General features: G+C 42.2%; 1 protein-coding gene across 6 annotated transcripts in view; it reads right to left on the bottom strand.

Moving 5' to 3' along the window:
- Positions 1-26,338, bottom strand: part of LOC119489419 (ERC protein 2-like) — a 184,098-nt gene that overhangs the window by 136,028 nt on the left and 21,732 nt on the right. For 4 of the 6 annotated variants that reach the window (XR_005207175.1, XM_037771802.1, XM_037771806.1 and 1 more), the window contains exons 5-7: positions 24,435-24,590; positions 20,553-20,720; positions 5,018-5,185 (exon numbers count right to left, since the gene is read on the bottom strand). Coding sequence is in view for 5 of the 6 variants with exons in the window: in XM_037771802.1 (XP_037627730.1) it covers positions 5,018-5,185; positions 20,553-20,720; positions 24,435-24,590 (492 nt within the window). In the remaining variant the exon portion in view is untranslated. The remainder of the gene's footprint in view (positions 1-5,017; positions 5,186-20,552; positions 20,721-24,434; positions 24,591-26,338) is intronic. The other 2 variants (XM_037771807.1, XM_037771805.1) reach the window with 2 other exon arrangements.

Raw genomic sequence — 26,338 nt, 5'->3', positions numbered from 1 at the left:
GTGAAAAGAAAACTGAAAACTGAAGGACTCTAAACATCCAAAACAACAGGGTACAACGGTATGATTTACTAGTCAAAAAAATACTAAACTGCAACAAGAAGACTTTCACGAACTACAGTTTGATGCAACAAACAGACTCCCTGTTGTTATTTACATTTAGTCTTTTTTCCCAGCTTCTTCCATTCCATTTTATATTACACCCACATAAAAGTCATACAGGCTGCTGTTGCTCTCAGCTTTCCAGATGTCAATTCCTTATGACCGGAAAGAGAGCGAGTTTGCATGCACACACACACACACACACACACACACACACAAGCAAAAACACATTATGACGCACCAGCTGATCTGTCATCAGCATGTGTCATCAACACCAACACTCTGGGGAACTGGTCCTGTTTGTAGTGAAGATAGAGAGCTTGTCGTAATAACACAGATGCATCATCTTAACCCTCAAAGCTGTCCGGGAGGATGACACATGGCCGTGTGTGTGTGTGTGTGTGTGTTGGTGTGTGTGTGTCTGGTATAGATGTTGACTCTCTTCATCAGTGGGGGAACACATTCAAGAGATTAACAGCCATATGAACTGTGTTTAGTTGACTCATTCGGAGCTGATAATTTTATGAGTTGGAGGCCAGCCACTCAATCGACTTTTGAATGATCTAAGCTAAACCTCATCTCCATTGTGTCACGACAGCCACAACAGCTTACAGGCGTCTCTGCTGACCATTTTTGCTTTTCTGTATCTGGAATGTGTGCCATTGGTAATAAAGTCCCTCTTTGTTGAGGAAAATGTACCCTTGATATTTAGACACAGGAAGTGTCAGGGAAAGCTTGATCCTGTCCTGGGAAGACTTCAAACATGCACGGTCGGTCAATGTCTTTTACAATTGGGATGCAATGACTTATACACGTATGAAACCAGGAAGTTATGCTTCCCAAGCTGCATTCCTGTCTCTCCCCTTGTATACAGATTTGTAAGTTATAGCGTCCTGGAAAAAGAGCCACCAAAACAGCACTTTTATGTTTAGAAATACCACCATGGAATGATTAGTCATAACACGTTCACCCAAATTACAAGAAAACATATTTTCTCACATCCTCTGGAGGCATCTAGCCACACAGATAGATTCAGTGTTATTTAGCCAGGTTTTCTGGCGCCACCCAAATACAACAGAGATGAATGGAATTGAATTTGTGGTGCTCCTTAAATTATTAATACAACAGCAACATCATCCCCCAGAAACAATGTCCTGCTTACTCTGAGTAATCCACAGACCTCAACAGTTTTTATTGGACCTACTGTCTATTGAAGAAAGATTCCCAATAAAACTGTTGACAGTATGCTGACAAATGGTTTTGTTCTTGGTAATTCACAATCCAAATTTTGTAACTGAAGATCACAATGAGTTGAACAACACCACAGTGTCTTGCTGTTGTATGACTCTTATTTTAAGGCTTTTTTTTCCATTTACTGGAAAGCTGATGGTATAAACAGATAGGAAACAAGGGGACACAGATAAGGGTAGAACATACACCAAAGGTGCGCAGCTGAAATTGAGCCATGGACTTTGCAAGCCACCACACAGCATGGACGTTTATGTGGTATGCACCATAACCATTTGGCTACCGGGGAGCTCCTGACTTTTATCTCTAGCTACTACCATCCACAGCTCTAATATGTCAGCATTAGGGATGCAAACCGAACCGTAAAAAAACTAACCATTCAATGACGTACACACTGAACTGTGCTTATTGAACCACTATTAAATACAGGCCTGGTAATGAGTTGATGAGGTGCCAGAGGCATAGAAGAGGCAGTTATCTGAACATAGGCCTACTTGACCATTCCTGCCTTATTTCATGTATAAAATCTGTGATATGGTTTCATATAATATATTAATATTATTCAATACTATCAATCAATCTACAGTAGGCTATCTATTTATATATTTTGCAATGTTTTTCTGACAGACTCTGAGAGATGAAGGGCTGCCCCCTCTCAGTTGATTAGTCGACTAATTGGTCGTTTTGGTCTTAGTTAACTAAGATTTCTTTAGTTGATTAGTCGTTTTTTTTATGCTTTTTCATGCTGAATGATTTATTTCCAAGAAACTTATGAGCACATATCTGGTAAACACAAGATTTAAAGTGGTGCTTTTGTGTGATTCTTTCTTGATTCACACCCAGAGCAGCAGAGATGAGAGGATTCATTTAGCTCTGGAGAAAAAGACACACTGAAGGGGCAGATTGAGGCAGAAACTTAACAACTTTTGTGTGAAAAGACGCACATAAACAAGACGAAGGAGGCTCTGGAGATGAACAGGCAGAGACTGACCAGAGAGAGAGAGAGGCCTTTCAAAGGGAGTGTGCTCGAATGACTGAGATGAGGAACGCCTTTCAGTTGGAGAAGGAGAACATCCAAAATGAAAGATAAACTTTAAAGAAAGAACTGAAGGAAAAATATAGGAGAAAAAAGGCCTTTACTGCAGAAAAACACTGCTTTGTGTGAGGAAAGGAAGGTCTTTGAGTTGGAAGAGGCCTTCACTCAAGAAAAGTCAGACATCCGGAGGATTAGAAATGGTTTGCAGTTTGAGAAGGAAAACATGGAAAAAGAGAGAGAAACCTTCAACAAAGAACTGAGGGTCCATCGTATGAAAAGGAAGGCCTTTGATGCTGAAAGTGATGCTATGGCTGATGTCAGGGAGGCCTTCAAGATAGAAAAGGTAGAGATGGCAATGATGAAGAAGGCCTATCTTCAAGGAGAAAGGCTTATAACGCTGAAAAAGACGCCATGTGTGAGGCGAGGAAGGCTTTTGAGATGGAAAACATGAGAAAAGCCTACATTAAAGAATGGCAGACATGCAGAAGAAAAATGCATCAATGAAAGAACAAATGACACTGATCAAAAAGGCCATTATAAATAGTGCTGTCTACATGTCAGGCAATTGATCTTCCTGCTTCATGAAGGATGAACATGGCGACTGCAGCTGTACCAAGAAAAGTAAACCTCAAAGATGCACAAAGACTCAGAAATCTCTCCAATGACACTTCACAAGCATCACTGCATGTTGACATTTATTTTTACTGTGTTCTACTATGTGTATACTATAAATAAATAGTCCAACATAATACTTTGAGTCTTAAAAGAAATACTAAGAAATTATTTTCAGGAAGTTGGAGGATAATCTCAGCAAAAAAAATTACAGATTCTTAAAAATATATAAAACACTGATATTTATGGACTGCACAGTACTACATGAGACCATCTTAAATCATCAAAATGTCCTCAGTAATTACTCAAAAATTGGAAGAATTGTGAGCAATTCTTAGATTATAGAAATTATAGAAATTAGATTTGTGTTTGGGGAGGACTTCCTGCTGCCTGCGAAGAGTTTGTCAGTGTATTTCATAATAATCCAGCAATATTTATAGAGAGTATGAAGCCCAGAAAGGAAACTAGATTTGACTCCTAGCTCCGCTGCTGCCTTCCCTATTGGGCACAGCACTGTAAGTTATAGCCCCCAGGGACTGTTGGGAAATAGTCAATTTGTAAAACCAATCAGATTGTGGTCAGTGTATACAGTGTGGCTGATGGAGTGAAACACCTGTCGGTGTAAAATCATTTTTTTTCTTTTTCCATTCATGTCACATTAACAAATGTAACAGTGTCATGATATTCTTTTTTATGTCTGCTGGATTTGTAGTTGGCATGAATGATGAATGAGGAAGAAGGCTTTTAAGATTGTGTGAGGAGAGGGAGGTGTCCTAAAGAGAAAATGAGAAACACAGATGGATCCACAGAGGAAGAGTGAGGTTTCCTCAAAGAGACAGATGAAAAGACATCAAGAAATGAGCAAAAACTGGCCAGTGAGAAACCAGCCATCAAGGCAATGACAGGCAGCCTAAACCAAATATTTGCCTAGTCATCATCCAACCTAATCTCACTGAGCCTGTAGGGATGAAAATGGCAACCGAGGCTTACAGTAAAATAGTGCAACTGGACACAGCAATATAATAAAAAATCTCAAATAACGACTAAAACTTTAAACTTCCCACCAAACGCCTCCAAAATAAACCGACTGCGACATTTCTGTGGCCGCGAAATAAAGTCAAAGTTGAAATCGCACATGAATGAAATGTCAAAAAGCAGAGGGGCCCAATTTATCTGCTGCAAACGAGCATATTAAGTGCCTCAAATAAAGAGCTATAGGTGGAACCCAAAGGAGTACAGCGGCGTAGGGTGCACATAAAGGTCATCTTTATGCTTCTCGCACAGAAACATTATAATGCATTCATGCACACACATCCACACAGATTCATGGCACTGCATGTGACCTTTGGAGCCCCTTTTCTTTAAACTCAGCAAGTGGGAGGGTGGGAGGAGAGAGAGGGAGATCTAATTTGAGGACATGAGAGGAAACAAGGAAGTTGAGAGGGGACCTTTATGTGTGTGTAATTGGTCTAAAGAGGAATTGCCAACATGCGCACCACAGGTGGCCACAGGCACTGTCTAAATAGCTAACCTTATAAAAGTCATTAAGGCCTCTGAGACATGCCATGCGAGTGAGTGTGTGTGTGTGTGTGTCTGTGTGAGCAGGTGTGCATATATATGTATATTTATAGAAAGATGTGCGTGCTGCTCTGGGTATAAAACACGTTTATGTGTGAAGGTATCTTTCTTAAGTAATAGTGATCATAGTGATCAGCTGTGAGTAGCAGATCTAACACACATCCAATGGTTCATTTAACAAACACTCTCACTGTCTATTCACAGTGCCAGAGACATGATCATGTGGCCAGAACCAGAACTGAGAATTAATTTCCAATATGGCTCGTTAATAACTGATGTGGTGACAGCCAACAAACCTGTCAATGATCAAACATCGACGTCTTCTTTGTTTCCCTGTAAAAGTGATTTAATTCAATGAGCAATATTTTTTTCCTGGCAAATGTGGAGCGGGAAAGGAGTAGATTACAGTCGTTGACACTACAAGCAACCACTGGACTCACTTACCTTCTTCTGCAGGACATTAACCTTCCTCTCTTTGACATCCAGCATGTCCTTCATGTCTCTGATTTCTCCCGTTAGTGTGCTCTTTTCATCGGTCAGGTCCTGCAGCTGCTTGGTCTTCTTGGTCAGGAACTGCTCCTTCTCCTCCAGACGCACCCGCAGAGCATCTACCTGGAAAATACCAAGACAAGGAGTTAAGTGCAGATAAGAAGTCAGACAGAAATGTGAACAGACAAACCCATAGGGAGTTTGACCGACATATACTGTAGTCAGCAAGAGAACTGCTGCTGTACAACACAAACTATATACTTATACTAATAGACAGGTAGACCGAAAGTCAGACAACCAGAGAGAAAAGGGAAAATAAGAGTCAGAGTGGGTAATATAACCTAATATTCATACAGTTTAGCCAGACAGTCAGATGGATAGTAGAGTTAGGCTGATAAATCGGTAGGATGTTTTACAAACTATCATTATTGTGGTACTGGGCTCCGCTAGTGGCCGATGGCTGCACAGCCTCCGCCAGTCACGCTGGGACGTACATCACCGTTTTACATGGAGGCTCCATACACAAAGTTAAGGTAGAGTTATCTCTTAAATATAAAACGCAACACTACCAGCTCTTTGTCCACGATAAAGGCAGACAGGGAGGAAGAAGAAATCATTCACTGTTACTTTACTTGCCAATTTGGCATTCTCTCTTCCAAATAATCCAGCAACGTAACTATCCATTCATGGAATGAAATCGCACACTTTAGGACCTAGTTACCGTGGGAATATGCACAAACATTAATGGTTTGTAAGAGGGGCATTTAACAATGTAATAGGATGAGCAACAGAAGGCCAGGCCACACAATAGCGCATCGCCCATTGCAAATAAATGGAGCATTTTCCAATGATGTAATCCACTTTATCACACTTTAGGATATTCTCTAACGAATGATTCATTTCAGAGTGACAAAAAATGGATTTATTAAAAAACTGTGTATGCAAAAGTAGCTGACTAGGCTGCTGCAGAAAGTTCGGAAGATATCGGACGATTTTCCCTACTTAAAACTATCACTATTATATCGGTCTTTAAAAATCGGTCGACTTCTAATGTATAGGCAAACATATAGGTTGAACCTGTAATCGACTATAACAGACAGGAAACAGACCAGATTGAATGAAACAGAAACACTTATAAAATGCAAAGAAATACACAAAAAAAGACTATGAAAGCTTACACCATGATTTTTGTCCCAGTTCTCAGTCAGGTGGCCCATATGTTATTATTCAGTACTGGAACTGACATGTCTCAACACATATACGTGTTGACATTTGGAAGTAGTAAAAGTTCAGCTTTGACCTACTGTCCGTAATATGAACCACTGTGGACTGATGCAGTGTGTGTGTGTGTGTGTGTGTGTGTGTGTGTGTGTGTGTCAGAGAGAGAATGAGCCTGGAGCCTGTCCCATCATGTGTTATTGAGAGTGCTGTGTGATTGGGCCAGCGCTGCCATAGATCAGACTGCTCACACACTTCACACTCACACATTAAAAAATCCTCCGTATCTGGCCGTGTGCAACGAGATGAGTGATATCTGAGCTCACTCCAGAACGTCTTATTGGACATCTATCAGTGTTCTGCTGCACCGCCTACAGTGACACACACGCACACACACACACACACTCAGCTGGCTGTCAAGAACAGACTATGTGCTCCTCTGTTGCTCTTCAACACCTGATTACATTTCCAGCACTTTTTGCCACGGCGCAATGAGCGAACCCATTTGAACTTAATTTCAAGTTAAGTTAAGAAGCAGCGAGGGAGAGCTTGTTAACAGTCGTTTTAACAAGCCTCACTTGGACACAGAGAGGATGTGTGAAAACACTTAAAGCACAGGCTCTGTTGTTCTCACCAGCTCATCTCTCAACTGTTTCACAGGGCAACAACTCTGAGGTACTTTACTTGAGTATTCAACGTTATTCTACTTCATATTTGTAATCCACTACATTTCAGAGGAAAATAAGTTACTCTACTACAGTATTTATATGACAGTTATAGTTACTTTGCATATCAAGAGTTTAAAAACCTATAATGAGCATATCAAATACGAAACATTGTTCATATACTGTCATTTAAGCATAACTAACAGTATGAAAAAAGCGTTTAAATTTTCTCTGCACAGCCCTGGTATGAAAGGAATAGTTTAGGTGTTTTGAAGTGGTGTTGTATGAGGTATCTATCACCTGCCCCACTGTGTGGAAGTGACTGGGATCATTCTTTTATCGTGTAAGGCAACATCAGGCTTGACTTAAATGTAGTTTTCCTAACTTTGTAAATCAAATGTAACAAATAAATACATAAATATAAATGTACTGAATTGTTATTTATCATTAAAATAATAAATCGTACAACAGCAAGTTGGTAAAAAATCTTCAAAATGAACAGGTATTGAAGTTCAAGTGTAAACTTTTTAAATGCAGCAACAAATTGGTCAAAACTTAAACAGGAAATCAAATTCCAGTATATAATGTATATCGTATAGTATATAAACAGAATTGAACTGAAATAGATCGGCCCCATTATCACCGACACCCGATCCAGCTTTTTGAGTCAGTATTGGCTCGATATACGATCCAGTATCAGTATCGGTGCATCCCTAGTTGCTGGTCTTTGGTGAATCCAAAGTACCACAATAACACGAATAAACGAATCGATCGAGGCCGCGGTAGACCAGCAAGTCCTGTGTTCTGCGAGGTAAAATTATTGTTTTTTTAATTTAGTGTGGTTGCTTTGGTGAGAGCATAGATAACGACTTCAGCTCCCCGTCGGAAACATCAACTGTATAACTGTCTGACGGTAAGGTAAACCAGTGAAAATATTGTAAATATAGCGTACACTTAAACTAATATTGATTTTTTTAGGTGGGCCTTTGTTTTAGGGGTCTAAACTATGTTTTGCTGCTGGCCCCGTCCACAGCAGTACATTACTTTGCTCCTGTGTCGGTACTCCCGTCTGTTCCAAATTGGGGGCGTGCCGACCGTCATCTATTGTAGGTAATACACTGACTATGGATAAGTACCTGAATACTTCTTCCACCACTTGTAGGCAGTATTTCAGTAACTAAAGCGTAGCAAACCACAGTAGAAAAAAACAATAATGTGGCACTAACAACTACAGAAATGGAAAATAACACAACAGATATGCTGAGAACACAATCGAGAGGTACGGCTGTGTTGGGCCACGGTTCGTTCCTACCTGCCCGTATGTGTTTGTGTAAAACGAGAGTGCACCGCGCAGCCCGCAGACACACAGAGGGCTCCTCTCAAGCAGCAGCATTAGAAGCAGGCCAGGACCCCCAGGTGTAAGATGGTGAAGTATTTATCTCATATTGCTCCTCTGGCAGACAACCAGAGTCTAATACTGAGCCCTGCTCTGTCCTCCCCACTCCACACTGGCACACACACACACACACACACACATACACACACACACTAGTGGCACCACTAATCCTTTGTACGTACAGTATGTTAGCGCACGCACGTCACCCAGTGCTGCGCCCATGTGCTGCCACATGAGTGTGTGTGCATTAGTGTTTGCCACTGTGTGTGTATGAGACAGAATGAGGGAGAACGAGAGACCCCCCCCCCTTCCTCCCCTCCAGCCCCACCTGGCAAAGAGCAATTTAGCAAGAATGTAGCAGAGAGGCCTAACAGGAAATCCCTGCTGTCTCACCTGCACTGGCCCGCTAAGCTGTGATAGTACGGTACAGACGCCCTGCTAATACCCTCTTAAAGCACTCACCGCTGCCAGGCACAGTACACGAAAAACAAGGAGGGAGAGACGGACGGATGAGGACGGAGGAGGGATGGTGGGATGGAGAGGAGTCTGGGTGAAAGTACGGGGGGAGATAAATGAAACGCACCGGCTTATTCTCGTACAACGGTTCGTATGATAGCTTATGAAAATGTATCCCTCCCCTTTCGTGTGTTTTCCTACGAATGTCCATCGTCAATTTCCGGTTCAGTCTTTTTCAAAATAAACATCCTTCTTCACAGCAAACAACTCGGTTAGGTATAAGCAACAAAACTACTTAGTTAGGTTTAGGGAAAATATCGTGGTTAAGTTACGCCACACCGGAAGTGGTTAAGCTGCACCGGAAGTGGAGTAACTTAAGTAAAGAAGTTAGACGTGACAAAGGAATCAACATTGACTTCGGGTTTCATACATGGTACAAACACCAGTCTCCTGGGTAGAACTCCGGTGTTTTCTGACCCACCCATCCACCCCGACCTCCTCCCTATGCAGCGTTTGTCACTCTTTCCTGGTTCACTATTAAGTTGATTACATACAAATTGATTTAGTGGGATATATATATGAATTACAGTGCATTACTTTTCGTAGGTATAGCTACGAACGGTGTATGAAAACGACCTGAACACACACACACAGCAGGTGTTCATTGTTTTCTATTTTCTTGACTTTATGAATTGTACCTTTTTAATCTCATTATTACTTTGACATATTGTCTTTGTCACACTCATGCCAGTAAAGCATATTGAATTGAACTGAATTGAGTGAAAGAAGGTGGAGAGCACATTAACACCACTGACATGCTGCTCCTCCACTGGTAAAACCACCACTCCATCAGCAGTTCTGTTACAGGAAATACTGTATGGCTTTATCAGGTGGCACACATGCTGAGATGACAGACAGCTAACAAGTCAAGGTGATTAACCTCTCGCTTCTCCTTCAATTTCCTCTCCAATTTTCCTCTCCCTCTAGTCCCGTTCCTCTCAATGTCGTCTTCCAACAACGCCTCTCCCTTTCAACCCGCCACTACTACCTCTCTTTCAACACTCCATGATCCCTCCAGCCATGCTCCACGCTCTCCAGGAGTTTTCCTATTGCCGTTTAAAGGTGCGGGGCCTGTGGTGAGACAAAGTGATGTGTTGGTGTGAGAAAATCCCTCAAGTCCTCAAGATCGGGTTGTCTTCGGGACAGGCCCACGTTTCCCGGCTATGTCGTGCATTTCTGTGTGTTTCCATGTGAGAGAAATACCACGCAAAGCAGGACTCCTACGCTCTTAAGGACAACTGGGGTACTCATTCTGCTTATGCGATTGGACACTAGGGACCACATCCTGTTTTGTTATCACAGCTTTTTTCTTTGTTTAGTGTATGAGAGAAAGATTAAAGACCTTTGCACGACAAGTCCGTATTTTTCGTCCGAAAATTGTAGCATGTTCAAAAATAAATCACATTGTGTCAATCACGTTTACACACCGACTCCGAAACTTTTGTCCGTCTTTAAAGTTTTCGGAACAGGTTCGATTTTCTGCGTTTTTTCGCATCCGTCAAAAGGAAAAAGAGGATTGTTTGACCACTCAGAGACACCGTCCATGCAAACGTCATCATCCAAAATGGCAGGATAAACATTCACTCCGTCTCCCAACAAAAACTTTATGATAAAGAAATAAAATAATACAGAGATGTGGAATTTCATTTTGTGGCAGGTATGTGCAGAACAGCTTGAAACCTTCGGCAGCACCCAGAGCCGGGTTCTGCCCAAGGTTTCTACCCGCTAAAGGGGAGTTTTTCCTTGCCATTGTCGTATAAGAATGCATGCTCATGAGGGATCTCTTGTTGGGTCTCTAAATTATAGAGTACAGTCTAGACCTGCTCTATATGGAAAGCGTCTCCAGATAACTTCTGGTATGATTTGACGCTATATAAAAATAGAGATAAAAAAATTGAAATTGAATCAGGGATGGCTGCAAAACAAAGGATGTAGGAATGATTTCACAGCAGTGATTGTGCTCTAGGCAGCAAAACGATAACTTCATGCTAATGTCATTCAGTCAGTAGCCCAAATTGGGACTAGCGCTATCCACTGCATCCACGTAACGTAATTAATTCAGTTATGTCTTGTACTGTGAATATCCACAACGAATAGAATAATACAACACAGTGTGCAAGGTTTCTGTGCGTAACGTTTTTATCGGATGACGGATTAAAAAAGCTCATTCGAAAAATACGGACTTGTTGTGCAAAGACCTTAAGAAAGTGAAAGGTGAGGGAAAGAAGTAGAGGGGCCCAATGCTGCCCAGTTCAAATCCAAAAGGAACATTGGAGATTGCATTGAGGCGTTCCTCAGAATAGATGAATAAAAAAACACATCTATATCACCCCTCCAAAACCCCACTTAAGCCTTCCAGCCCCTCACTCAGCACCATATCATTTAAAAAAAATGACCTTGATATGTTTTCAAGATTCTGTGGTTGCATAACATTTAAGTCTTTGCAACATGTGGAATTTCTTTAAACGAATAGTGACAAACTAATAACCGCTTTAAAGTGTGCATGCATACATGCATAAATTCAATAGCTTTCTGCATGCACACATGCATGTTCCTGCAATTAAACATGCAACCATGCACACACATGCATAAACACACACTCATTCTCCTCGACTTCCTCTCTCATGACAGCCAAATGTGGATTCTGGACACTGGTTAGCAAAGTAAAACAGAGGCTTAAAGAAAACAGCTTCTCTGTTTGTCCTCACCTCCCTTTTTCCTGCCTCACATTTCATCATAAAAGTTTTTCTGGCAGGCGAATCTGCGAAGGTATCACAGCCCAGCGTCGGCTCCGGGCCGCAATAAACAACACGAGGACTATATGAGTAGACCGCAGTCCAAACGGCAGAACCAGAGACGACGGAGGAGACCACAGCAAAGGCCTGGGGACGCACCGATACTTGCATACTCGCACACTGACAGTTGCACTCGCACTCATCAACTTTGGGTACGAGTAGAGTCATGGGCTGACCAGAAAAATCATTCCTAATATGATGTCTTATCTTTCGCTCTTTGAATGTCTGACCTTCACGCATTGACATATTTATACACACACACACACACACACACTATGACTTTTACTCATTCTTTGTGTTCAAAGAATAAGTATGAACGTCACTTCAGCTGACAACACCACCATAAAAGTTGTTAAATCCCGAGAGTGGGTTCTGGTGGAGTGTATGGGATGTCTGAACTCGGGCCTGCTGCGGTGCGCTACACACAGCTGTGTGAGCTATTCACTTCTCTGGCTGCATGACGTCCAGCCGGCCTGTATAAATACAGCACAGGGCGGCCATTAGACGTAATTTATTTAAAGGCCCGTGCTGTGAAATTAATCATCTAAATTTATGAAATAGTGTTCGACTAATTCATGTTTGTATAGCCATTAATGTGGCCAAGTCTGGATTGTATCACTAAAAGAAGGTTTCAAAATGATGCTAGACCACCAGAGAGTCTCCCATATCGGCTATAATCATCCAAATATCTCTTTTTATTGAAATATACAGTACGCATCAAAGAGAAACCAACACACCCTCATATGAAGAAGAAGAAATGTGGATAGCTGGGTTCAAACAGAGAGTTGCTGTTGGTTTTGCTTTCACTGACAAATGTTTGCATTGTCAAAGATTGGTGAAAGATGAATAAAAAATGGCCAATCCAGCTCATGAAATAATATGTTTACAGTATTAACAGATGGTGTATAAGCACCTGACCTGGGTGTATTTTACTGTTGGCACAGATGTGAGAAGGAGTAGCGCTAAATGATCCATAGTTTCCAGATGAGGCAATAGAAACTTCCAATAGATGTCAAGAGGTCACTGTTGGTTGTGAGGTTAGACAGCCTGAAGACCAAAGGGGGATTTTTCTTCATATGAGCTCATTAATGCATGTCGGCATGTACTGTACGAATGTGTGTGTGTGTGTGTGCACAGGTGCAAGGGGAAGTTTCAATGTCAAACGGAAGAATGAGGCACTTCACAGCGCGACTGTGAGCAAAGGCCGAGCTTCTCCGAGACCCTGCCTTGATTCTGGGTTCTCTCATTTACACACACACACATATACTGTATATACAAGCACACGTACACATAGAAGATTTCCTCTCCACCTGAGCTGTTCGCCCCAGACATGACGACACCGGGGCTGTGCGGAAATGAGGGACGTTCCCTGTCCTGGGTCTTAGACTGGGTGTCATTTGAGGTGTGTCATCAAAGCCAACAGGGTTAAGGCAACAGTCGGCGCTCTGATCAGGGATTGTGTAATAGTCGGATCACCTCGGGGCCGGCTCGGGATAATAAGCGGATGTAAAACTGCCTCACAGCAGGAGCTGCGAGGTGGAGTTTGGGGCACAGTCTCATTGTACACTCCGACATCTGTGGATCAAACCGTGGCAACACAGCTGTCTGCCCACGGGCTACTGAGGGAACATGGGAAAGTGCAGCTGTAATAAAAAAAAAAAAAGACAAGGACGCAGACACACACAGAACTCCCACTAACAAAAGGATCTTTGTCAACAGAATGAATGAATGTTTTCTGCCAAGGCATAAAGGTCAACCATGTCATGCTTTTGGTATTGTACCAGAGGATGGATATATGACACAGAAAATGTGAGGGGACTCACACTAACCCTCGCTGCACACATCTGCCTCATTCCCTCTTTTGCCCTCCATCCATCATCATTACCTCGTCCAGCGGAGATGGACACAACACACACACACGCACACATAAAGGAAGAGACGCTGCAGGCGTTCCCCCTCATTAACACTTGCTCCTTCTTTGATTATTTTTCCTGATCATTTCCAGCGCCGCACGCCAGTTACTACATCCTGTTTCCAGGGAATCCATTTCCTGTCAAATCACACTGTACAGTCACTCTGGCAAACATGTGCAGAGGTCTGCAGTGTACAGTAGGTCCCCTGAAATCAGCTGGATTTCTGTTTGATCAACAAGTAAAACAGTTTCTTGTCTGTCATTCTGCTGGTCTTTTTAAAACAACCTCAAGATGTTGAAGTACAGAAAACACTGTGGCTATCGCTTAAAAAACTAACTTTGAACGAATGAGAACCAACATGTTAATTGAATTAATTCAAATGCAACTCATATAACCTAATCCTGAGATTCAGAGACTTTGTGTCCTGCATTCTGGAGACTCTAAAAGAGTGAAAGTAACAAAATAATAAGTACAAAGCAACAGCATTATTAAGTTCAACTTTTGATTTTACCTTTAACTCCCAGGAAAGAAAACAGAATAAATTGCCCCTCTGGTGTGATTTTGGCATGTGAATCTCTGGCATGAACTAATATTCATCTGTTTTTATTTAGTTTTGCTCCTAATTGAGTTATTATTTATCTTAGTTCTCTCTATTTCTCTCTCCTTCTCTCACTCACTGAAGGTCCTTTCAGACAACGTGACAACGGCACCACTGCACTCTGAAACCCATTATTTCCAATGGCTTGTTCTGTGCCACGTCGGCTTTTTGCTGTTGGGCGCTGCACGCTGTGGCGAGCGCAGCTTAAACATGAGCTCAAACTGCGCTGTGTAGCGAGCATAGACTGCTCTCTTCCGCTGGGAAACAACAGTTGGTGTAGCTCTATTGTCGTCCGGGTGAAAACAGTAGGGACTATACACACCGTTCAGTTTCAGAAACAGGCTAAGATAACAAAAAGGAAAAAAGTGTGAACATTTGCCATATATCGGGAGGGTTGGCAAGTACATCCGTACCACCACCACGTAATGTGCTGTCAAGAGGCCGTGGTCATTTCATGAAAGTCTATGAGATGACGTTTCATACTCACACAAGCTTGTTTCTGTCCTTGTCTCAAACCTCAGTCCTGACAATTGTGTTACAATAATGCATAAAGTTGGCGGTTTGCGGGTCGGGTTCGAGTGGTTGATTAACGCATATTTTCGCAGGTCAAACAGTGCGGATTGGCTCTCATAAGGGGTCGGGTGGGTGCGGATTATACTATTTACAAAGACTGAACTGTAAGTTGGAAAGGAAAACTCTTCAACTGTATTATTGTGGTACTGCATGTTTGTGTAAGTGTATCTCTGTATGTGTGTGTGTGTGTGTGTGTGTGTGTGTGTGTGTGTGTGTATATGAAATTAGAGGTTAAGTGGTCAGAGCAAAGCAGGGTGACCCTGAGGAGAGAGGAGGTCAGAAGAAAAAGAAAGGAGAGTATTGTCTCTGGCTGTCTCTATCAGCACCTCGCTGCCTACTGGTTAACCAGCCGCTGACTGACAGCAGACCAAGCAACGCCCTGATTACTCTCTGTGTTTATGAGTGTTTAGTTTCAAAATGTGCAAAAATAGAAAACATATGTAGGGAGAGAGCGCACGGGCACTTCCCGAAGACCTTCATGTGGGATAAACCATCCCACAAATTAAATTTACCTTAGATGTCCTCTAAATTAACGGCACATTTATGCTGAAGTGTGCGATATGCACGACAACACAAATGTTTACGTGCGCATGTGCATAAGTAGCCGTGTGCACACTCTTGTGTTTGTCGGCTCCTTCGGTTTTGCACATATTTACCTCGTTCCCTGTGTAAACCATTAAACATCTCATCCCCATTCTGACCCCTATAACTCCACTTTATGACTTTTCCACATGGCCTCTGAAGAACTCGCGGGGGCTTTATTTTGGACGGCGCCGTGTTTGTTCTGAGGGGCCCCGACGCTTCGCTACTCACACTGCATCCCAAAACCGCACCGCCCCAGAAACCCAGGAGCACGCTGTTGGGTCTGAGAGTGGCGACCATGGTCAGTCGGGTTCAGATGAGGTCATATACTGCAACTGGTTCGAAAACGAAACTCATCACAAGAGGGTTTGAATGTGAAGTTAATAATTAGTGGTCAGCCTATATAACAGGAACTGTTAAAGTTCTCACTCAAGTTTAATTTGCACATAAAGTCTTACAGTGGCGTCAACAGATGGTGGATGAGAATGGATAGAGGAGAAGAAGTAGGCGAGAAAATGGGGGGGATAGAAGACAGATGGAGGCAGATAGTGTGAGGGAAGAGAAAATATGGACGGAGGGAGCAAAAGGGAATGAGGCAGAAAGAAAGACAGAGAGTGAGAACGCAGCGGGACGAGAGCTCAGGGCGGAGTGTAACCAGGTTGAGACCACATCTTTCCTCCGCCTCACTACCTACATGAACCATTAATCAGCAAAGAGAACAAGGAAAGATCAACACAAATAGTCCAGCAGGGACCACAGCACACCGTACCATCGCATCACTCACTGACAAAAGCCCCCAGCCTTCTACATCCATCAAGCAACTCTATTCTCTCACTTCTCACTTCCTTCTGTCGCTCCGTCTATCCTTGATTTCTTTCCCTCTCCCGCTTCCAGATTCTTTTTTTTTTTTTATTTTCCTCTTGTTTTCCCTATTCATCACTGTCGATACAGTCATTTTTGAGTCATTTATATCTTCTTCAAGTCATTACAGCTCAACCTCAACATCAAAACTCAGCGGAGGCCTTCTGGCAGGACACACTGCAAAACTCTGGTGATGAAAGACAGGACAAGATATGTGAGGTCACATGTGAGAGATTTAAACTGAAACGTCGCAGACTGCCTTCTGTAAACACAGACGTGTTGCCACATCACAAAATGTAAATTAAAGGCGTGCTGCTACTCATACTTCTGTTGGCATTAAGCGAGGAATAAAATATCAAATGTTATGTTAATGTGTTATTTATGTGCCTGATTCAGACTTTGACTTAAGCACCTTGAACCTACTTCAGGTCTGGATTTCCCCTCTGTGAGTTAAGTGGCCACCTGCAAAATGCTCGCCTCAAGAGATGAACATGTAAATCAAAGCATATCGACCTTCAGAAAATGACAATCTTAGCTAATATCTGCCAAAGACATTAAACACATGATTTGTTGCATCAGAACATTGAAGGTAATAACCCAGATGATGTGACTCTCAAGAGTTACTACTAAAGAAGACAGCAGAGACAGCAATGACAGGTCACACAGAGAAGGAATTAGTTGTGCTAAGACATTTTGTAAGTCAAGTATATTTCCACATGAAAGTCTGTGATACCTTTTAACCAGAACAAAGCTCCAACAACTATCCTACCAGCAGCCTATCCAGTCCACACATGCAAATGATTTGTTGTAGAAAATTACTTTTCTTTTTTTGCTTGTATAAGGCTTTTTCCTGGCATCTCAAAAACAGATCAGAGTACACTGAATGTGCAACTTAGCATGTCGTCACAGAGACCAAGTGTGACTGGGAACAGTTGAATCAAATAAACAGGCCTTGAAGTCTGTCTGATTTGGCCTCTTTTACTACAATATTTATGTTCAAAACTATCTTCTCAAAGAAAAACGAAACAGTCAAAGCACCTGCAAGCCCCTTTACTACTGAGGTTGTGGCCTGTCCCTTTGTTGCAGGCTGGTTAAATATGCAGGAAGGTCTCTGATAGGTTACCTGATCTGCTGGAGTACAGTTACAGTCCCGCATTGTCGTGATCATTTCAAGAATGACACGTACGCATACTGTATTAAAGGGTTACGTTTCCACAGGCGTGGGCAGCAGACTCGCACACGCTCATTATTTTCCACATTTTCCAGTTATCTGGAGCCGTATTCACTCGCGCCCATTTAGAAGCTGTCCTTAACTTTGACTGACAAATAAATACACTTCCATTTTCTCATTCCCTCGCTCACAGTGGCTGCTCTGTTCGCTGACTTGGTCCCTTCCTGATGTGAATTGCTTTTAGAGACAAGTGTCTGTGAGATGAAGCTGCTCCTCAGGTCTGGGAGACACCGGTCTGTCTCTGGGGGAGTGGACTACTGTACCAATCACTGTCATTCACGAGGAGACCCGCCTGGCACACACACACAGACGTATATATGGGGAGGGGTATGATGCCTCAGTAGTCATGAGTGAAACAGAAAGGAAATCTGGGGCTCTGGGGGGAATTTTGAATGAGATGTAGGAAAGCTGATGAAGTAATAATATGAGTGGATGGAAGGAATGAGGTGAGAAGGGAGATCCTGAGAGAAACGGCTGTGCTTTCTGGCCGAATGACTGACAGACAGTAGAGGAATGCAGGGCCGCGGCCGGCCTCAAGCGCACTCAATATCTTTACTCATCCTCTGGTTTGCCCACTTAGCCCAGGAAACCCTAGCCTTTCCCAAGCGGGGGGAAATGCCACTTCAATAGCAGGGAAAAACTACCCCAGACCGGAGATGAGAGTCCAGCAATCAGCACTGACAGCGTACGTGTTTTTTGTGTGTATGTCTTTGCGTGTGTGACTGTGTGTGTGTGTTTGTGGTGATCACGACTGTCGGGTCTGATTACAGCCCCGCTGCAGTAGCCTATGAGAAGTGAGAAGAAGAGCACAGTGATGTACCCAGTGAACATTATAGTCAATTATATATAATTCCCTTGCCATGCACCCACATGTTAATGCATAAACATATCTGTGTCATATTAACGGACACAGATACACACACCACACCTGCCCACTCGAGGGCATCATTTCCATTTCGACTAATTGGCAGAGACATTTACTGGCTCAACCTACTACAATTATAGTCTACACCAACAAGAATCATATATTCTAATGGTATAATATTCATGTGTTATGCAGAAACTATACTGTACACAGTGTGTTACCATGTTAATATAGAAAGAGTATATGAAAAAATACATTTCTGGGTGTGATATTAGACTACAAAATCTGCTGGAAACCTCATATAAGATGTGTGAGAGCAAAGTTGGCAAGCAGCGTTGACGTTCTGGGAAAAACGAGGCTCATTCCGGATAATAAAGCGTTACACACTTTGTATTGTTCACTTGTATTACTGTGTCTGAATTACTGTGTGGAAGAGTGGGGTAACACGTACAAAAGCACACATGCAGACTACAAAAAAAGAGCTATGAGGATAGTAAACAATGTAGGATACTGCGAACACACTAACACGCTGTTTTTAAAGTCACATGCTTTGAAGGTCATGGATCTGGTCAAATTTAAGACTGCACAAATGATGTACAAAGCAAGAAATAATCTACTTCCTGGCAACCTAAAGAAAATGTTCTCGGACAGAGAGGGGGTTATAACCTAAGAGGAAAATTTTAGCTAAAAAAAACGTTGTGTTCATACTAATAGAAAGAGCATATCCATCCAAATAATATACTGTATCCACATGCAAATGTGTTGCTCACTAAAGTTAGATAGTTTGTACGTTAAAAATGATATTGGTTGTATGACTACCAGAATAACGTTAGCAAACCTCTTTGTTACAGTGCATCATGACTAACAGTTGGCCTCAGCTGCACATACATGTAGTTAGAAAACATTAGCTAGCCATCAATGGTGACAGGTTTCAGCAAGTCAGACGACACTGGTCTGCTGCCACCATGATTTGTGAAAAGTGTGAACAAAAAGTGGAATTTGTGGAGTGATAGGCTGAAGAGCCTCCGTCTCTCTTGACCTCTCTCGGTGGGTTAGTGGGTATGAGATAGACTTACAGTAATTGGGAGAAAAAAATAAATTACTGGGGGTGACATATCTTCTGGTTTTACAACTAGCGAATGAAGTCGTCAGCACTTGAAAATAAGTATGCAACGCTTCTAATGACGCACAGCAGCAGAAGGAAACAGACGTGTTTGAGCCTGAGGCGTTCCTCAGTGTTTCTGAGGCATTTGTGGGTGTGACCCCTCTTAAACAGCAGCCAGGAACCTGCCGGGGATTACCAACCAGCTGATACAAATCATCAAAACAACACCATCAAAAACAAAGCTAGTATGTAAATCACTAGGAAGAACATTTATGTCATAAGAAGAAATATATCATATTCTGCTGTTGCAAAAATCCAGATAAGTGACCAAGTGATTTTACACATTAACAACTCATCATGTGCAAGGACTGTGCAAAGAAGGAAATGTCTCCTGGTTTTGCCATAAAGTTACACCTAAGGCAAGAGGACACCAACATTTCTTTACATGCCATTTCAGTATGACACACAAACAGAAACGTGTACACACAGAAAAACCACCCACTGAAAACCAATTCCTTGGTATAAGTATGATGTATTCTGCTAACTGCGAGAGCCAAAATTCCTTGCACATGTATGGACAATTAAGCCTAATTTTGGCCCAAATTGCTTCCTGTAATGATGAGTGGACATAGTTAGCAGGCCGTTCTCAACTGCCTAACACAAAGAGATCTAAAGTATCAGTTCCAAGTCGAGAGAGTGATGGAGAGAAATGCTAAATGCTACCCACCCCCACCCTCCCCACACACACACTCTCCTCCATCTCTTCATACAACCCGCCTCCATCCCTAACAGCAATGATAAAATCATTAGAGCTATAGAGTTAAGAAACTTCAGAGATGAAGACGAATAGCTGCCAGCTTTCTCCAGCCCTCTGACTGACCAGCCCACACGTACCAGCCCACTGGTGGACTAAAGGAGCCACACACAGTGACTCGTTCTCCACCCACCTCAACGTCCATTAGAGAAACAGAAAGAGAGAGAAACCAAAGCAGAAAAAAAGACAGGACTGTGTACACTTGCAGAGGCTGTGATGACCTCTGTCCTCTCATAAGTATATGTGCATACAGTGTGGCAACAAAGGCTACATTTCCACATTGATCATCATCACTGTGCCAGTGTTGGCCAAACTGCTATGTTCCTCGGCGTGTGTGTGTGTGGGTGTGTGTACTGACCTCTGTCTGCAGTGTGTTGGCCCGTTGCTCCTTGGCGCTGAGCGACTCCTTTAGCACCTCGATGTGTTGCTTGCAGTCCGAGTTCTGATTAGTCAGCGTTTCCAGTTTGGTCTGCAGGGCCTGCATCTCCGACTCCTTCCTGTTCAGCTCCTGCTTCAGCTGCTCTATCTGACAATCACAGAAACAACTAATTAGTCATGAAAACCTTTTAGTCATCATTGAGTCGGTAGATAAACTTGCAGATAACAACAACTTTCAAACCACATAAACACACACACCTCCAGCAAAAAACATTTTCCCCACGCTTTGTTCTCTATGAACAGAACTTTAAGAACAAGCAAGTGTTTTGAAAGAGGCTTAAACATGCTGATTATAAAGGAGTGAGCAATAGGGACAAAATTGATAGCGTGATAGCTATCTCATCATTCAATATGGTGAATAGTGTAACTTTTTTATTCAAAGTCAAACTTTTACTATAATAAACAAAAAATTAACTTTTTTATCATCAATTTAAACATGAAATTTTAAACTTTAATATCTTAATATGTAAATTGGGTATGATACATTTATTTGGAGAAATATGTGCCGATATCACAAAGTCTGCCACGATACAATTTCAATTCAATTCACTTCACGTGCCTATGATCGATATGAGACGATATCATATGCCCATTTAACACAATCAGTTACATTTACATAACCTCACAAAACAACTAAAATATGATTTCACAATTTTATTACTGAGCTCTACCAGACATTTAAATGAAAAACTATTTATTCTTTTTCATAAAAAGAATAAAAAAATACATCATAGAGAGCTCCTGTTGTTCACTATCAAGTGCCACATTCCTCATGCTTAAGCACTGTTTGAATGTTTAGGAATAAGGTACGTTTTGACAGAAATGGTGACACAGACGTGCCAAGGGAATTTCAAAATAAAGGCACATCTTAAATATGATGATATACATCGATGTTTTCACTTTGCATCAATGATATTGGACCGTTGATCACTGAATCAATATATCGATCCATACTGATGTATCGTTACACCCCTATATATTACAATATTGAATTATCAGCCAGCCCGTCATTATCAATCGTCACTCAGGGGGGTCCCAGGCCTACTGTCTGCTCTATAGACACACCAAGTCAAACAGCCAAAGAGTGAAAATACATGCAGGCATGCAGAGTTATGGGGAGCAATATTACACTCTCATAGCTGACAGATTACAGATTTGTTTAAGGAAGGCCATGCAGAACAGGACCGAAAACCACAAAGTAAATCAAATGCATTAACAGAGGGAGGTTTCTGTGCTGAGGCTAGCTATGTGCAGAAGATTGTCATCTGTCTACTGGTGCCAAAAATGCACAAAGCTGATTTTGAGGAGAGATTTCTCTAATTGTGTGAGCAGGGTCCACCTCATAATGGGGGACTGGACCAGAGCTTGGCCAATCAACCTCTTACTCATAGAAATAAAGAGCCCAAGAGAGAGAAGAGAGACTGTATAATAGGAGACAGGAGCCAAAAGGTGAGGTGAGGAAAAAAAAGGAACTCTGTGAGGTGAGAAGGTGAAAAGGTTAGTAAGACAGGGAGAAATTACGACGGCATATTAGGGCCATTGTAGGTCAAAATATTAATACGGAGTCAGTAAATTTACTACTTTAATCTTGCAATTTCTGATTTTTTTTCTCGCAAAATTATGAGTGTATAATCTCAGGAAATATCCAAGTTTTTTTCTCGTAAATTCATGACTTTAATCTTGCAAATTTATGATTTTCTTCTCGCAAATGTATGATTTTATAATATAAGAGAATATCCAAGTTTTTTTCTCATAAATTTAACACTTTAATACCAGAGAAAATCTGAGTTTTTTCTCTCGTAAATGTATCACTTTAATCCGAATTTTTTCTCTGAATATTATCCCCCTCCCCTGGCTACAAAAATAATATGATAAAGTGATAAAGCATTAGATACAATTAGGAGCAAGAATGTTAGGTTGAATGAAAGAGAGGAGAGAGGCTAGTGAGAGGGGTACTTCTGGTTGTTCTGTGATCCAGGGCTGTTGGGTGGGGAGGAGGAAGTTGGGAGCTGTTCTGATGGAGGACAGACTTTGTGTCAAGGCCTGCTCCTACAGAGACACAAAGACAAGAAGACAGAAAGCCACTAAACTACGGCACACAGCCAGCTGGGAAAATGTTTCCCAGCTGACTGCGTGCTCCTCCGCACTCCTCCACACTTCAGCTCTGTTAGAAATGATAATCTGGATAAATAAATTCACCTCTGTCATACTTGAACAAATGTTCATGTTCTCAGAAGCCACTTTCTAGTGTTCGAGCAAATCAAAGCCTGCAGAGGAAACCAGAGAGGACAGGGATGCCGTCCTCTCTGGTTTCTCTTATCGCAGTCTCACCTCAACACCAGTCGCCAGCACTGCTGAAAGACCAGGACCCTAAACACTTCAAGGATATAGGATGAATCTGTGTGTCTATCTATATCCATGAGCGTGGGTGTCTCACTGTGTATACGCAGAAAGATGAGACATGGGAGAGAGAGAGAGCCAGGGCCATCACTGTGATGTATATCAAGGTCAGTATGGGTGAGGAGAGAGCTCTTTCCTCTGTCGTTGTAAGCTCACATTCATCCGTCAGGGCCCTATTCATAAAAACATCTCTTTTATGATTGCATCAAGAAGAACTTCCCCGATGCAATGACAAATGGGCCCTACAAAGAGCACCATTAATGAACAAAAAGAGGAACATTTTCACATGGAGCGCTACTCATGGGCCTCAGCCATCATGGACACTCAAGATAGAAACTTTGTGAAACTTTAAACTACATTTTTAATAAAAAGTATCCTCATACAACTGTTTGTATGATATCTTACAAAAAGTTCGTACTTTTTTTTTAATGCGTTTTCCTACGAATGTCCAGCAACACTTGATGCAGGTGTCAATGCCCGCTCCAGTTTTTTGCAAAATAAACTTCCGTCTTCATAGGAAACAACTTGGTTAGGTTTAGGAAAAGATCGTGGTTTGGGTTAAAATAACTCCAGAAGTGGCGTAACTTAAGTACGGAAGTTACGTGACAAATAAATCAATGTTGACTTCTGGTTTCATGCGGGGTACCAACACCGGTCTCCTGGGCAAAAGTCCAGTGTTTCATGAAGCACCCGTCCACTCTGACCTCCCCCCTGCGTGGTGTTTGTCGCTTTTTATACTCCCTGTTTCACAATTACATTACACTTTACATTACTTGGATTATATACAAATTGATTTCATGCAATAAATACAAATGAGTGCATTACTTTTTGTAGCTACAGTTACGATATGACTCCTGTAGAATATTTTCCTGTGCCTATTCAAATGCGTGCATGTCAGTCTGGGCACTGCTGTGTCCCAATGAATAAACCAGTACACAGCCTGGAATAGAGACATCTTAGTCTAAAGGTCTTCCTGTCAGCTGAAGGTAGGACAGTAAACAGACACTGTAAGCTGATAGGAGCTTGCTGCCCTCAGAACAGTCAGCCTTCACAGATAGGAGAGCAGCACAGTGCTTGGTCATCTCAGGTAAGGTAGGTGGCACACGAGCATTTCATGGGAAATAAGGAAAAACAAGGACCGTCACCCTGAATATGCAATAAGAGATACATTTAAAAGCGTAGGAGTTCTTGGTATCCATGCAACGCGGGAGGTTAAAAGCAGCCAAATGACACAACATGCTGTAGCAGGCATTTTCAAGATTTCACCAAAAAGCTTGTTTCTCCATGAGCATGCAATGGCGACAAGCAACATGCACACAACAGGATCTCAGACGGTTGTAATGATGTTTTTTTAAACATGCATTGCTCGGGTCATCTCAGGTGGTGAGCAGAGACATTCTACCTTCGTCTTCATGAATTTAGAATGGCTCTTGTAGATGTCCACATGCTTGAGCTCTTCCTGCCTGTCGTCGGGGTGCAGCAGGCCGCCAGTCTTTAACATCTGGACCTCATCCTCTAAGTCTCTGATGTTCCTCTCCAGGGAAGAGATCTTGGTGTCCTGCACCAGCGACAGTAGGCAGGCAAAGAGTCAGCAAAGATCCAGTCACGCATATACAGACCTATCTCCACAGCGCTGTGTCAGCGCTAAAGAAATGTCTGGATCCACACATTATCACTCTGGTATAGGGGGAAAAAACTCTCTGGCTTGTTTGTATTTCTTTAAACCAATCAGAATCATCTTGGGCAGCACTAAGCACAGGATAGAGCGACAGTGACCTTGTAAAATAGATAGCGGAATGGGAAGAGAATGCTGACGAGATAACCGGCCAACAGCAGGCTTATACCCACAGTCTACATCCGGTGAGTCAGACTAACAAAGATCTGACTTTGGATTGAAGAAAGGAGGTTTCATGCGCTTCAACCGTTTCACAAGGAATAGTAGGCCAGTCCGGCGCTCACAGAATAGGGCAATCTTGTAACAGGAGGGACTTCAGGCACCAGGTCCAAAGCACACTGGAGCACACAGATTTAAGGCAATCAACTTTATTAAAAGACTATCGTTTCAACGCCAAGTGCGTCCTCATCAGAGTTCCTATCTGACTTTGGATATTAGGCTCTGGACTTAATAAGGGCTTACCTATCTCACAAGTTATTGGTCTATCTATAAATTTATCCCTCTAAAATATCATGCAAAAAAGTAAAAAAACAGGGAGAGAGCGGGCTAAACCGGGAGGGAATGGACGCAATATTGTTAAAAAACAGGGATAACGGCACATATTTTCTCTCCTGGAAGACATTCATAGTGCTGCACTTGTTTGTTCACATGAAAAGTGACACAAATAGCTGTGTAGAATGTAAAAAGAGAGCTTGAGGGAGAAGTTCAAACCCTGGCTCCTGTTTCAGCTCTTAACAGCTGGCCAATAACAGCGTGAAGTGAGTGAATGACGGTTTCGTAAAGTTACAGAAATTGTCGAAACACAGCCCGGATCACACTCCGTATCAGTGATTCAGCATAATCCCAGAGGACCTCGTAGCGTCCTGTATCTACATTATAACCTATTAATGTGTACCTCTATGTCTGACTAGAATGTCTGGAAAACAGGGGAAATATCACAGCATGCAGTTGTGTGCAACCACAATGGTTTCCTCTGCAGTATCTATCTATGAGGGAATGGAAGAGTCTATCATGGATGGACAGGTCCTGAGGTTGTTTCGCTGCACGGCTTCAGACATATATACGTTAAATGCCAAACCTTGGAAGAGAAGAGACAGGTAATTGAATAAATGGAAGCAGATTGCATGATGCCATCAGCACAAACCGCAGGCAACGTGTACGCATCTGACCTCTATTACATCCTCTGACATCAGCCCTGCCTAGCACACGGCGCTGCATGTACCATCCTAAACACACACGTAGACCAGACCAAAGGTACATATAATACATACACTAAAAGATTGTTTGCAAGGACATAGACTTCCAATGAACACCCACAAAAAAAGTCAAGGTGGGGCATTCAGGCATCTAGAGGAATTCCTCGACACAATACAGAAATGCCCACACACAGACTATGCTACTCCATCATTCACAGTGCTTCATGTTGATGTCTGTATTATAAGCCATGCTCTATCTTTAATAACCGATTGCTATCTGTTTCTGCTCCAGAGCACAGGGAGAAAAAAAACATCACCCAGAGGAAGAGAAACAAGCCAAACCCAAAGAAAACACAGAGGGTAATATCAAAAAACAACATTCAGTACGATACAAATACATGTAAGAAAGGCTAGGCCTCAAAACCGCTGAAACAT

The sequence above is a fragment of the Sebastes umbrosus genome, chromosome 6 (genome assembly GCF_015220745.1).
Source record: "Sebastes umbrosus isolate fSebUmb1 chromosome 6, fSebUmb1.pri, whole genome shotgun sequence".
Lineage (NCBI taxonomy): Eukaryota > Metazoa > Chordata > Actinopteri > Perciformes > Sebastidae > Sebastes > Sebastes umbrosus.
Note: the sequence above shows the minus strand (reverse complement) of the source record. Positions and strands in the feature narration are given on the sequence as shown.